Source organism: Oncorhynchus clarkii, chromosome 5 (assembly GCF_045791955.1).
Source record: "Oncorhynchus clarkii lewisi isolate Uvic-CL-2024 chromosome 5, UVic_Ocla_1.0, whole genome shotgun sequence".
Taxonomy (NCBI): domain Eukaryota; kingdom Metazoa; phylum Chordata; class Actinopteri; order Salmoniformes; family Salmonidae; genus Oncorhynchus; species Oncorhynchus clarkii.
Genome location: NC_092151.1, coordinates 2,631,977 through 2,647,787, shown reverse-complemented (window position 1 = coordinate 2,647,787; position 15,811 = coordinate 2,631,977). Strand labels below are relative to the sequence as shown.

At 41.4% G+C, this 15,811-nt stretch overlaps 1 protein-coding gene across 3 annotated transcripts in view; it reads right to left on the bottom strand.

Moving 5' to 3' along the window:
- The window catches only part of LOC139408254 (polypyrimidine tract-binding protein 3-like), a 96,680-nt gene that overhangs the window by 45,794 nt on the left and 35,075 nt on the right, over positions 1 to 15,811 (bottom strand). For 2 of the 3 annotated variants that reach the window (XM_071151934.1, XM_071151936.1), the window contains exon 2: positions 9,545 to 9,617. In XM_071151934.1, coding sequence (XP_071008035.1) covers positions 9,545 to 9,569 — 25 coding nt within the window. In that variant the 5' untranslated portion in view covers positions 9,570 to 9,617. Of the gene's footprint in view, positions 1 to 9,544; positions 9,621 to 15,811 lie in introns of all 3 variants that reach the window. The other variant, XM_071151935.1, reaches the window with a different exon arrangement.

The following is a 15,811-nucleotide window of genomic DNA, read 5'->3' as shown; positions in this document are numbered from 1 at the left end:
ATTTAACCAGACAGGCAGATCCCATTTAACCAGCCAGGCAGATCCCATTTAACCATTTAACCAGCCAGGCAGATCCCATTTAACCAGCAAGCAGATCCCATTTAACCAGCCAAGCATATCCCATTTAACCAGCCAGCAGGTCCCATTTAACCAGCCATTAGATCCCATTTAACCAGCCAGGCAGATCCAATTTAACCAGCCAGCAGATCCCATTTAACCAACCAGGCAGATCCCATTTAACCAGCTAGCAGATCCCATTTAACCAGCCAGGAAGATCCCATTTAACCAGGCAGATCCCATTTAACCAGCAAGCAGATCCCATTTAACCAGGCAGATCCAATTTAACCAGCCAGCAGATCCCATTTAACCAGCCAGGCAGATACCATTTAACAGGCAGGGCAGATCCCATTTAACCAGCCAGGCAGATCTCATTTAACCAGGCAGATCACATTTAACCAGCCAGGAGATCCCTTTTAACCAGCCAGGCAGATCCCATTTAACCAGGCAGTTCCCATTTAACCAGCCAGTAGATCCTGTTTAACCAGCCAGCAGATCCCATTTAACCAGCCAGCAGATCCCATTTAACCAGCCAGCAGATCCCATTTAACCATGCAGATCCAATTTAACCAGTCAGCAGTTCCCACTTAACCAGCCAGCAGATCCCATTTAACCAGCCAGGCAGATCCCATTTAACCAGGCAGGCAGATCCCATTTAACCAGCCAGGCAGATCCCATTTAACCAGCCAGGCAGATCGCATTTAACCAGCCAGGCAGATCTCATTTAACCAGCCAGGCAGATCCCATTTAACCAGCCAGGCAGATCCCACCATTTAACCAGGCAGATCCCATTTAACCAGCCAGCAGATCCCATTTAACCAGCCAGGCAGATCCCATTTAACCAGGCAGCAGATCCCATTTAACCAGCCATCAGATCCCATTTAACCAGCCAGCAGATCCCACCATTTAACCAGGCAGCAGATCCCATTTAACCAGCCAGGCAGATCCCATTTAACCAGCCAGGCAGATCCCATTTAACCAGCAAGGCAGATCCCATTTAACCAGCCAGGCAGATCCCATTTAGCCAGGCAGGCAGATCCCATTTAACCAGCCAGGCAGATCCCATTTAACCAGCCAGCAGATTCCATTTAACCAGCCAGTAGATCCCATTTAACCAGCCAGGCAGATCCCATTTAACCAGCCAGGCAGATCCCATTTAACCAGCCAGGCAGATCCCATTTAACCAGCCAGCAGATCCCATTTAACCAGCCAGGCAGATCCCATTTAACCAGCCAGCAGATCCCATTTAACCAGCCAGGCAGATCCCATTTAACCAACCAGGCAGATCCCATTTAACCAGCCAGCAGATCCCATTTAACCAGCCAGCAGATCCCATTTAACCAGGCAGATCCCATTTAACCAGGCAGATCCCATTTAACCAGGCAGATCCCATTTAACCAGGCAGCAGATCCCATTTAACCAGGCAGCAGATCCTATTTAACCAGGCAGCAGATCCCATTTAACCAGCCAGGCAGATCCCATTTAACCAGCCAGGCAGATCCCATTTAACCAGCCAGGCAGATCCCATTTAACCAGCCAGGCAGATCCCATTTAACCAGCCAGGCAGATCCCATTTAACCAGCCAGCAGATCCCATTTAACCAGCCAGCAGATCCCATTTAACCAACCAGCAGATCCCACCATTTAACCAGCCAGTAGATCCAATTTAACCAGCCAGGCAGATCCCATTTAACCAGGCAGGCAGATCCCATTTAACCAGGCAGGCAGATCCCATTTAACCAGCCAGGCAGATCCCATTTAACCAGCCAGCAGATCCCATTTAACCAGCCAGCAGATCCCATTTAACCAGTCAGCAGATCCCATTTAACCAGCCAGGCAGATCCCATTTAACCAGCCAGGCAGATCCCGTTTAACCAGCCAGGCAGATCCCGTTTAACCAGCCAGGCAGATCCCATTTAACCAACCAGGCAGATCCCATTTAACCAGCCAGGCAGATCCCATTTAACCAGCCAGGCAGATCCCATTTTACCAGCCAGGCAGATCCCATTTAACCAGCCAGCAGATCCCATTTAACCAGCCAGCAGATCCCATTTAACCAGCCAGCAGATCCCATTTAACCAGCCAGCAGATCCCATTTAACCAGCCAGGCAGATCCCACCATTTAACCAGGCAGATCCCATTTAACCAGCCAGCAGATCCCATTTAACCAGCCAGCAGTTCCCATTTAACCAGCCAGTAGATTCCATTTAACCAGCCAGGCAGATCCCATTTAACCAGCCAGGCAGATCTCATTTAACCAGCCAGGCAAATCCCATTTAACCAGCCAGCTAGATCCCATTTAACCAGCCAGGCAGATCCAACTTAACCTGCCTGGCAGATCCCATTTAACCAGCCAGGCAGATCCCATTTAACCAGCCAAGCAGATCCCATTTAACCATGCAGGTCCCATTTAACCAGCCAGGCAGATCCCATTTAACCAGCCAGGCAGATCCCAATTAACCAGCCAGCAGATCCCATTTAACCAGGCAGTAGATCCCATTTAACCAACCAGGCAGATCCCATTTAACCAGGCAGCAGATCCCATTTAACCAGCCAGCAGATCCCATTTAACCAGCCAGCAGATCCCATTTAACCAGCCAGCAGATCCCATTTAACCAGCCAGCAGATCCCATTTAACCAGCCAGGCAGATCCCATTTAACCAGCCAGGCAGATCCCATTTAACCAGCCAGGCAGATCCCATTTAACCAGCCAGGCAGATCAAATTTAACCAGCCTAGTGGTTAGAGTGTTGGACTAGTAACCGAGAGGTTGCAAGATCAAATCCCTGACCTGGTTCGTCAAAAAATGTATCGTTCTGCCCCTGAACAAGGCAGTTAACATACTGTTCCCTGGTAGGCCGTCATTAAAAATAAGAATTTGTTCTTAACTGTCTTGCCGAGTAAAATAAAAAAAATAGGACTCCAAGTATTTGCTCAAGTTCATGTGATGTATTGTACTGCTTGTAGCTATAATATTACTGGAGTTGTGATGTTTACATAGGACATGATGATTATTGTATTTCAGCTACCAAAAATAAGACCGGTCCTCATGGGTTAACTATACTATTAGAGTACTACTATACTATAGTATTAGAGTACTACTATACTATTAGAATACTACTTGTACTACTATACTAATAGAATACTACTACTCCTACTATGCTATTAGAATATTACTACTGCTATTATACTATTAGAATACTAATATACTATTAGAATACTACTGCTACTACTATGCTATTAGAATACGGATACTACTACTATGCTATTAAAATACTACTTACTACTACTGTACTAGTAGAATAATACTACTATACTATTACTACTACTAGTAGTACTACTACTAGAACTAATACTACTACTACTACAATTACCACTACTACTATTATTACTACTACTACTACTACTACTATTACTACTATTACTATTATTACTACTACTACCACTACTATTACTACTACTGTACTAGTAGAATACTACTACTATACTATTACTACTACTAGTAGTACTACTACTAGAACTACTACTACTACTATTAATACTACTACTATTATTACTACTGCTACTACTACTACTACTATTACTACTACTACTATTATTGTTACTACTACTATTACTACTACTACTATTATTACTACTACTACTACTATTACTACTACTACTATTATTATTACTACTACTACTACTATTACTACTATTACCACTATCACTACTATACTATTAGAATACTACTACTACTACTATACTATTAGAATAGTACCTCTACTACTACTAGTATGACTATCACTACTACTACTACTACTCCTACTAATCCTACTCCTACTATCACTACTACTACTACTACTACTACTCCTATTACTACTACTACTACTATTACTATACTATTAGAATACTACTACTATACTATTAGAATACAAAAACTACTACTAGTATTACCACTACTGCTCCTACTAATCCTACTCCTACTATTACTACTACTACTACTCCTACTCCTATTACTACTACTACTATTACTACTAGTACTGCTACTACTACTAGTACTACTACTATTACAACTACTAGTCGTACTACCACTACTACTAGTACTACTACTATTACTACTACTACTACCATTACTACTACTAATATTATTACTACTACTACTACTATTACTACTACTACTACTATTACTACTTCTACTACTACTACTACTACTACTATTACTACTTCTACTACTACTACTACTACTACTACTACTACTACTACTACTAGTAGTAGTACTACTACTACTATTACTACTACTAATATTATTATTACTACTACTACTGCTACCATTACTACTACTACTACTACTACTACTATTACTACTACTACTACTACTATTACTACTTCTACTACTACTACTACTACTACTACTAGTAGTACTACTACTACTCTGACTGAAGCAGGTCTAAACAATCTGTTGAACCAACCAGGCTTCTCCCCGGAGGCAACCATGACACGGTACCTTGGCTATAGAGAGCTAGGGAAGTCATAGCTGATTAGGTATGTTAGACCACATTAGAGAGGAACCAATGACAGGCAGGCAGACACAAGGGAAGAGGGGAAAGTAAAGCCGTTGCTCCTCTGACAAGGTATTCAGAGAGTATCCTCAGCAGAAATGACAAGGTATTCAGAGAATATCCTCAGCAGAGATGGCAAGGTATTCAGAGAATATCCTCAGCAGAGATGACAAGGTATTCAGAGAATATCCTCAGCAGAGATGACAAGGTATTCAGAGAATATCCTCAGCAGAGATGACAAGGTATTCAGAGAATATCCTCAGCAGAGATGACAAGGTATTCAGAGAATATCCTCAGCAGAGATGACAAGGTATTCAGAGAATATCCTCAGCAGAGATGACAAGGTATTCAGAGAATATCCTCAGCAGAGATGACAAGGTATTCAGAGAATATCCTCAGCAGAGATGACAAGGTATTCAGAGAATATCCTCAGCAGAGATGACAAGGTATTCAGAGAATATCCTCAGCAGAGATGACAAGGTATTCAGAGAATATCCTCAGAAGAGATTGGTTATTAGAGTGTAAATAACATGGGCATATCAGCTATGTTCCGGAGATTCCAAGGTGTCCTGGCAACACTAGAAGGGGGCGGATCTTGCTGTATGGCATGACAGACTGGCTCCTAACCTGCCTGCCGCAGGGCTGTAAAGACAGAGCTAAGTTATTAGTTAAAGTCAACAGTGCCAACCATGCAAATGATAAGCAAATAGTGTCAACTCAGTAACTCACGCAGTTTGCATTGGATGAGTTAGTATGTAGTCAAGGCTCAGTAGAAACAGACAGTCTAGATGTGTTAGTATGTAGTCAGGCCTCAGTAGAAACAGACAGTCTAGATGTGTTAGTATGTAGTCAGGCCTCAGTAGAAACAGACAGTCTAGATGTGTTAGTATGTAGTCAGGCCCCAGTAGAAACAGACAGTCTAGATGTGTTAGTATGTAGTCAGGCCTCAGTAGAAACAGACAGTCTAGATGTGTTAGTATGTAGTCAGGCCTCAGTAGAAACAGACAGTCTAGATGTGTTAGTATGTAGTCAGGCCCCAGTAGAAACAGACAGTCTAGATGTGTTAGTATGTAGTCAGGCCTCAGTAGAAACAGACAGTCTAGATAAGTTAGTATGTAGTCAGGCCTCAGTAGAAACAGACAGTCTAGATGTGTTAGTATGTAGTCAGGCCTCAGTAGAAACAGACAGTCTCGATGTGTTAGTATGTAGTCAGGCCTCAGTAGAAACAGACAGTCTAGATGTGTTAGTATGTAGTCAGGCCTCAGTAAAAACAGACGGTCTAGATGTGTTAGTATGTAGTCAGGCCTCAGTAGAAACAGACAGTCTAGATAAATTAGTATGTAGTCAGGCCTCAGTAGAACAGACAGTCTAGATGTGTTAGTATGTAGTCAGGCCTCAGTAGAAACAGACAGTCTCGATGTGTTAGTATGTAGTCAGGCCTCAGTAGAAACAGACAGTCTAGATGTGTTAGTATGTAGTCAGGCCTCAGTAGAAACAGACAGTCTAGATGTGTTAGTATGTAGTCAGGCCTCAGTAGAACAGACAGTCTAGATGTGTTAGTATGTAGTCAGGCCTCAGTAGAAACAGACTGTCTAGATGTGTTAGTATGTAGTCAGGCCTCAGTAGAAACAGACAGTCTCGATGTGTTAGTATGTAGTCAGGCCTCAGTAGAAACAGACTGTCTAGATGTGTTAGTATGTAGTCAGGCCTCAGTAGAAACAGACAGTCTAGATGTGTTAGTATGTAGTCAGGCCTCAGTAGAAACAGACTGTCTAGATGTGTTAGTATGTAGTTAGGCCTCAGTAGAAACAGACAGTCTAGATGTGTTAGTATGTGACAGTCTGGAGTTGTTCTACAACGCATCATATGATATCAGGTCTGACAGTCTGGAGTTGTTCTACAACACATCATATGATATCAGGTCTGATAGAGTCTGGAGTTGTTCTACAACACATCATATGATATCAGGTCTGATAGAGTCTGGAGTTGTTCTACAACACATCATATGATATCAGGTCTGATAGAGTCTGGAGTTGTTCTACAACACATCATATGATATCAGGTCTGATAGAGTCTGGAGTTGTTCTACAACACATCATATGATATCAGGTCTGATAGAGCCTGGAGTTGTTCTACAACACATCATATGATATCAGGTCTGATAGAGTCTGGAGTTGTTCTACAACACATCATATGATATCAGGTCTGATAGAGTCTGGAGTTGTTCTACAACACATCATATGATATCAGGTCTGACAGTCTGGAGTTGTTCTACAACACATCATATGATATCAGGTCTGATAGAGTCTGGAGTTGTTCTACAACACATCATATGATATCAGGTCTGATAGAGTCTGGAGTTGTTCTACAACACATCATATGATATCAGGTCTGATAGAGTCTGGAGTTGTTCTACAACACATCATATGATATCAGGTCTGACAGTCTGGAGTTGTTCTACAACACATCATATGATATCAGGTCTGACAATCTGGAGTTGTTCTACAACACATCATATGATATCAGGTCTGACAGTCTGGAGTTGTTCTACAACACATCATATGATATCAGGTCTGACAGTCTGGAGTTGTTCTACAACACATCATATGATATCAGGTCTGATAGAGTCTGGAGTTGTTCTACAACACATCATATGATATCAGGTCTGACAGTCTGGAGTTGTTCTACAACACATCATATGATATCAGGTCTGACAGTCTGGAGTTGTTCTACAACACATCATATGATATCAGGTCTGACAGTCTGGAGTTGTTCTACAACACATCATATGATATCAGGTCTGATAGAGTCTGGAGTTGTTCTACAACACATCATATGATATCAGGTCTGATAGAGTCTGGAGTTGTTCTACAACACATCATATGATATCAGGTCTGATAGAGTCTGGAGTTGTTCTACAACACATCATATGATATCAGGTCTGACAGTCTGGAGTTGTTCTACAACACATCATATGATATCAGGTCTGATAGAGTCTGGAGTTGTTCTACAACACATCATATGATATCAGGTCTGACAGTCTGGAGTTGTTCTACAACACATCATATGATATCAGGTCTGATAGAGTCTGGAGTTGTTCTACAACACATCATATGATATCAGGTCTGACAGTCTGGAGTTGTTCTACAACACATCATATGATATCAGGTCTGATAGAGTCTGGAGTTGTTCTACAACACATCATATGATATCAGGTCTGACAGTCTGGAGTTGTTCTACAACACATCATATGATATCAGGTCTGACAGTCTGGAGTTGTTCTACAACACATCATATGATATCAGGTCTGATAGAGTCTGGAGTTGTTCTACAACACATCATATGATATCAGGTCTGACAGTCTGGAGTTGTTCTACAACACATCATATGATATCAGGTCTGACAGTCTGGAGTTGTTCTACAACACATCATATGATATCAGGTCTGACAGTCTGGAGTTGTTCTACAACACATCATATGATATCAGGTCTGACAGTCTGGAGTTGTTCTACAACACATCATATGATATCAGGTCTGATAGAGTCTGGAGTTGTTCTACAACACATCATATGATATCAGGTCTGACAGTCTGGAGTTGTTCTACAACACATCATATGATATCAGGTCTGACAGTCTGGAGTTGTTCTACAACACATCATATGATATCAGGTCTGACAGTCTGGAGTTGTTCTACAACACATCATATGATATCAGGTCTGATAGAGTCTGGAGTTGTTCTACAACACATCATATGATATCAGGTCTGATAGAGTCTGGAGTTGTTCTACAACACATCATATGATATCAGGTCTGATAGAGTCTGGAGTTGTTCTACAACACATCATATGATATCAGGTCTGACAGTCTGGAGTTGTTCTACAACACATCATATGATATCAGGTCTGATAGAGTCTGGAGTTGTTCTACAACACATCATATGATATCAGGTCTGACAGTCTGGAGTTGTTCTACAACACATCATATGATATCAGGTCTGATAGAGTCTGGAGTTGTTCTACAACACATCATATGATATCAGGTCTGACAGTCTGGAGTTGTTCTACAACACATCATATGATATCAGGTCTGATAGAGTCTGGAGTTGTTCTACAACACATCATATGATATCAGGTCTGACAGTCTGGAGTTGTTCTACAACACATCATATGATATCAGGTCTGACAGTCTGGAGTTGTTCTACAACACATCATATGATATCAGGTCTGATAGAGTCTGGAGTTGTTCTACAACACATCATATGATATCAGGTCTGACAGAGTCTGGACACATCATATGATGTGAGGGAAGCTTCCCATCTGATAGCCATACCCATCCATTTCCTGTCTGAGAGCCTGTGTGTGTGTGTGTGTGTGTGTGTGTGTGTGTGTGTGTGTGTGTGTGTGTGTGTGTGTGTGTGTGTGTGTGTGTGTGTGTGTGTGTGTGTGTGTCCATTACAGGAGATGGGATCTTAGTTAATCTCTTTAAAGCCAATAAGATCAGTCAACGGGACAATTAGATTAATCTCCTCTCTGTCAGCCATCCAGAGGTTACCAGCATGTTACCATGGAAACACAGGGTCATGGGGGGGGATGGACCAATCAGGAGCTGCTCTTTTCACTCACTTGTTATGCGTTGTATTCTGCATCACGTCTTCAGGGGAAACTCCTGGGTAGCATTGCATTATAACCAGGGACCAACGAGGGTACCTGATAAGGTTCTTACCATAGGCCAACTGGGTCACGGACTATGGCCGGGATGAAATCCCATCATGTCGACAATGCAGCTTTTAAAGGAAATCTCCAATTGAGAAGATATCTACGCAGCATATACCGTGAATGATGTCTCCAAAAACCAATGAGCGATGGGATTGAATCCCAGCCTACAGTATGTGTACAAACCTATAGGGTAGAGGTCAGAGGTCTGTTGATGGGGTTGGTGAGAGACCTACCTGTGGATGGAGTAGAAGTGCTCATGGTAGTACGGCCGCACAGGACAGCAGTAGAGAGAGGCAGAACAGATCCCTGCTGACAGACAAGACAGAGACGTTAGGTAACTGTTACTCCCTGCTGACAGACAAGACAGAGACGTTAGGTAACTGTTACTCCCTGCTGACAGACAGAAGAGAGACGTTAGGTAACTGTTACTCCCTGCTGACAGACAAGACAGAGACGTTAGGTAACTGTTACTCCCTCCTGACAGACAGGACAAGACAGAGACGTTAGGTAACTGTTACTCCCTGCTGACAGACAGAACAGAGACGTTAGGTAACTGTTACTCCCTGCTGACAGACAGGACAGGACAGAGACATTAGGTAACTGTTACTCCCTGCTGACAGACAGGACAGAGACGTTAGGTAACTGTTACTCCCTGCTGACAGACAAGACAGAGACGTTAGGTAACTGTTACTCCCTGCTGACAGACAAGACAGAGACGTTAGGTAACTGTTACTCCCTGCTGACAGACAGAACAGAGATGTTAGGTAACTGTTACTCCCTGCTGACAGACAGGACAGAGACGTTAGGTAACTGTTACTCCCTGCTGACAGACAGGACAGAGACGTTAGGTTAATGTTACACAAACCGGCCCCTCCTCATGCCCACTAGCTTAGCAAATAGTATAGAGACTGATGAACGAATAGATTAGAGACTGATGGACTAATAGTATAGAGACCGATGGACTAATAGTATAGAGACTGATGGACTAATAGATTAGAGACTGATGGACTAATAGTATAGAGACCGATGGACTAATAGTATAGAGACTGATGGACGAATAGATTAGAGACTGATGGACTAATATATTAGAGACTGATGGACTAATAGATTAGAGACTGATGGACTAATAGTATGGAGACTGATGGACTAATAGTATAGAGACTGATGGACTAATAGTATAGAGACTGATGGACTAATAGTATAGAGACCGATGGACTAATAGTATAGAGACTGATGTCCTAATAGTATAGAGACTGATGGACTAATATATTAGAGACTGATGGACTAATAGTATAGAGACTGATGGACTAATAGTATAGAGACTGATGGACTAATAGTATAGAGACTGATGGACTAATAGTATAGAGACTGATGGACTAATAGATTAGAGACTGATGGACTAATAGTATAGAGACTGATGGACTAATAGTATAGAGACTGATGGACTAATAGTATAGAGACTGATGGACTAATAGTATAGAGACTGATGGACTAATAGTATAGAGACTGATGGACTAATAGTATAGAGACTGATGGACTAATAGATTAGAGACTGATGGACTAATAGTATAGAGACTGATGGACTAATAGATTAGAGACTGATGGACTAATAGTATAGAGACTGAAGGACTAATAGTATAGAGACTGATGGACTAATAGTATAGAGACTGATGGACTAATAGTATAGAGACTGATGGACTAATAGTATATAGACTGATGGACTAATAGTATAGAGACTGATGGACTAATAGTATAGATACTGATGGACTAATAGATTAGATACTGATGGACTAATAGTATAGAGACTGATGGACTAATAGTATAGAGACTGAAGGACTAATAGTATAGAGACTGAAGGACTAATAGTATAGAGACGGATGGACTAATAGTATAGATACTGATGGACTAATAGTATATAGACTGATGGACTAATAGTATAGAGACTGATGGACTAATAGTATAGAGACTGATGGACTAATAGATTAGAGACTGATGGACTAATAGTATAGAGACTGATGGACTAATAGTATAGATACTGATGGACTAATAGTATATAGACTGATGGACTAATAGTATAGAGACTGATGGACTAATAGTATAGATACTGATGGACTAATAGATTAGAGACTGATGGACTAATAGTATAGAGACTGATGGACGAATAGATTAGAGACTGATGGACTAATAGATTAGAGACTGATGGACGAATAGATTAGAGACTGATGGACTAATAGATTACAGACTGATGGACTAATAGATTAGAGACTGATGGACTAATAGATTACAGACTGATGGACTAATAGTATATAGACTGATGGACTAATAGTATAGAGACTGATGGACTAATAGTATATAGAGACCGATGGATTATCTGGCTAAACAGACATGTTTCCTGTTAGACTGACATCACTGTCATCTCTCTATGTCTCCTCTCTCCTGCCCTCCCAGAACCCTGACACATTGTCATTCAGGCTGGTGCCCCTCAACCAACATCCCAAATGTCACCCTATTGCCTCTATAGTGCACAAAACCATGGGCCCTGGTCAATAGTAGTGCACTACATAGGGAATAGGGCCCTGGTCAATAGTAGTACACTATATAGGGAATAGGGCTCTGGTCTAAAGTAGTGCACTACATAGGGAATAGGTCTCTGGTCTAAAGTAGTGCACTATATAGGGAATAGGGCTCTGGTCTAAAGTAGTGCACTACATAGGGAATAGGGCTCTGGTCTAAAGTAGTGCACTACATAGGGAATAGGGTCCCATTTTGGATGCAGTTTAGTCTCAAGCCGTGTCATCTCCCTAAACGCCATCATCACTGCAAAGTGTTTAATCAGCCATCTATAGACACCTCCAGCCTATGAGTCTCACTCACTGACATTTCACTTTTGCTAATATTAAAATGTCCATTGGTCAGAGTCAGAGTATGTGTTTAGTGGCTCTAGATATCTCATCTCTCCACTGAAGCTTTGAGAAATACAAGCCACAGAAATTAACCGGTTTGTTTCAGGATGTGTTGTTGTGTCATTTAATATGGATCACACCAGATAACAGGATGTGTTGTTGTGTCATTTAGTATGGATCACACCAGATAACAGGATGTGTTGTTGTGTCATTTAATATGGATCACACCAGATAACAGGGTGTGTTGTTGTGTCATTTAATATGGATCACACCAGATAACAGGGTGTGTTGTTGTATCATTTAATATGGATCACACCAGATAACAGGATGTGTTGTTGTGTCATTTAATATGGATCACAACAGCTAACAGGATGTGTTGTTGTGTCATTTAATATGGATCACACCAGATAACAGGATGTGTTGTTGTGTCATTTAATATGGATCACACCAGATAACAGGATGTGTTGTTGTGTCATTTAATATGGATCACACCAGATAACAGGGAGTGTTGTTGTGTCATTTAATATGGATCACACCAGATAACAGGATGTGTTGTTGTGTCATTTAATATGGGTCACAACAGCTAACAGGATGTGTTGTTGTGTCATTTAATATGGATCACACCAGATAACAGGATGTGTTGTTGTGTCATTTAGTATGGATCACACCAGATAACAGGATGTGTTGTTGTGTCATTTAATATGGATCACACCAGATAACAGGGTGTGTTGTTGTATCATTTAATATGGATCACACCAGATAACAGGATGTGTTGTTGTGTCATTTAATATGGATCACAACAGCTAACAGGATGTGTTGTTGTGTCATTTAATATGGATCACACCAGATAACAGGATGTGTTGTTGTGTCATTTAATATGGATCACACCAGATAACAGGATGTGTTGTTGTGTCATTTAATATGGATCACACCAGATAACAGGATGTGTTGTTGTGTCATTTAATATGGATCACACCAGATAACAGGATGTGTTGTTGTGTCATTTAATATGGATCACAACAGCTAACAGGATGTGTTGTTGTGTCATTTAATATGGATCACAACAGCTAACAGGATGTGTTGTTGTGTCATTTAATATGGATCACACCAGATAACAGGATGTGTTGTTGTGTCATTTAATATGGATCACACCAGATAACAGGATGTGTTGTTGTGTCATTTAATATGGATCACACCAGATAACAGGATGTGTTGTTGTGTCATTTAGTATGGATCACAACAGCTAACAGGATGTGTTGTTGTGTCATTTAATATGGATCACAACAGCTAACAGGATGTGTTGTTGTGTCATTTAATATGGATCACACCAGATAACAGGATGTGTTGTTGTGTCATTTAATATGGATCACACCAGATAACAGGATGTGTTGTTGTGTCATTTAGTATGGATCACACCAGATAACAGGATGTGTTGTTGTGTCATTTAATATGGATCACAACAGCTAACAGGATGTGTTGTTGTGTCATTTAATATGGATCACAACAGCTAACAGGATGTGTTGTTGTGTCATTTATGGATTATCCTATTTCAGCTGATGAATTGCATGTAAAAGAGGAGAGAGTAAAGGTTAGGGTTGGGAGGAGGAGGGGTTACGGTTGGGAGGAGGAGGGGTTAGGGTTGGGAGGAGGAGGGGTTAGGGTTGGGAGGAGGAGGAGGAGGGGTTAGTGTTGGGATGGAGGAGGGGTTAGGGTTGGGAGGAGGAGGGGTTAGGGTTGGGAGGAGGAGGGGTTAGGGTTGGGAGGAGGAGGGGTTAGGGTTGGGAAGAGGAGGGGTTAGGGTTGAGAGGAGGAGGGGTTAGGGTTGGGAGGAGGAGGAGGGGTTAGGGTTGGGAGGAGGAGGGGTTAGGGTTGGGAGGAGGAGGAGGGGTTAGTGTTGGGATGGAGGAGGGGTTAGGGTTAGGGTTGGGAGAAGGAGGGGTTAGGGTTGGGAGGAGGAGGGGTTAGGGTTGAGAGGAGGAGGGGTTAGGGTTGGGAGGAGGAGGGGTTAGGGTTGGGAGGAAGAGAGGGTAGGGAGGAGGATGGGATGGAGGCGGGGTTAGGGTTAGGATGGAGGAGGGGTTATGGTTAGGATGGAGGAGGGGTTATGGTTAGGATGGAGGAGGTGTTAGGATGGAGGAGGGGTTAGGATGGAGGCGGGGTTAGGATGGAGGAGGGGTTAGGATGGAGGAGGGGTTAGGATGGAGGCGGGGTTAGGATGGAGGAGGGGTTAGGGTTGGGGAGTGGAGTGGATGCTGCACTCTCTAGAGGTGGTAATACCAACCAGACCAGGAAAGAAAATACTTGTATTTTGTAGTTTATTTGAAAATACCAACTTTAAAATACATTAGGTAGTCTAATACAGTTTATAAAGAGTTTCAACTGAAGGCAACTAACTATTTGATATTCAAATAAACGTTGCAGAAAACCACATTTTATTTGAAAGTATTTTGAATATATGGAAGTTATTTGAAAAAAACCAGACCCTAACCCTACCCCATTATCTGATGACTGACAAATATTTGATGAAGAACCAAAAACGACAACAGTTAGTTGAATAAATATATAATCATAAACACGTGGTTTGGCCTATAGCCTAGAATGAAATACATGGGGGACATGGAATCATCTCAACATTAGAGGAGACTACTTTAGCAGCTTCAAAATGACTAACAAATATATTTTCTTAATGACTGACACAAATGGAAATACAGTAACACTGGACATTAAGTTTCTATACATGTGGAGTGACTTTGTGATGATTACACAATGATGTCATTACTACATAGGACTTTGTAAATGTCTTTATAATGACATAATAACGGAGTTATGACATAACTAGAATAAGGAACAGTCACTATTCCTCTTACCAAATCTCTCAGCTCATTGCTACGCAATTAAAATGCTATTACCAAAGTATTATGTAAAAACATGCTTATAAAATGTACTTCCCTTTTCATTACACAGGCCCCAGAACAGTTTAATGTTAAGTGTCACTGAGAACGCTAACAGTAACAAAATATGGCTATTAAGTGTCATGTTAGTTTGTATTCTAACTATTCCTTTAAAGATGGTATAGTGTGTGTTTGAAACAAGAACACCTACTCTCCGACTGTTTTCAAAACATCACGCAAGGGTAGGCCTACATGAAACTATTACTTTAAAGATGGTATAGTGTGTGTTTGAAACAAGAACACCTACTCTCAGATGGACAAATAGGTTCAAAGTAGTTTTTGCTAAACATCCAACTTGCTGTTTGCAATATTTGAAAATGGCTTTGAATTTCTCTGCAGTATTTTTCAGGTCTCATTAAATTAATTACAGATTTCTACCTTATTAGTGGCATTCTGAAAGAGTCATACAGAAGTTGAGCGTCACACCATATTTATATTTATCTGTACAAAGAATCATTGGTTAATTGGTTTGACTTGATTATGTACACCTGGGGACATTGATATTTAGGAGGATGGACGTTTACAAAATGTTCAGATAGACAGCCAATCCAACATGCAGATACAGCCCTGTCATTAGTAGTAGACAGCCAATCCAACATGTAGATACAGCCCTGTCATTAGTAGTAGACAGCCAATCCATGTAGAT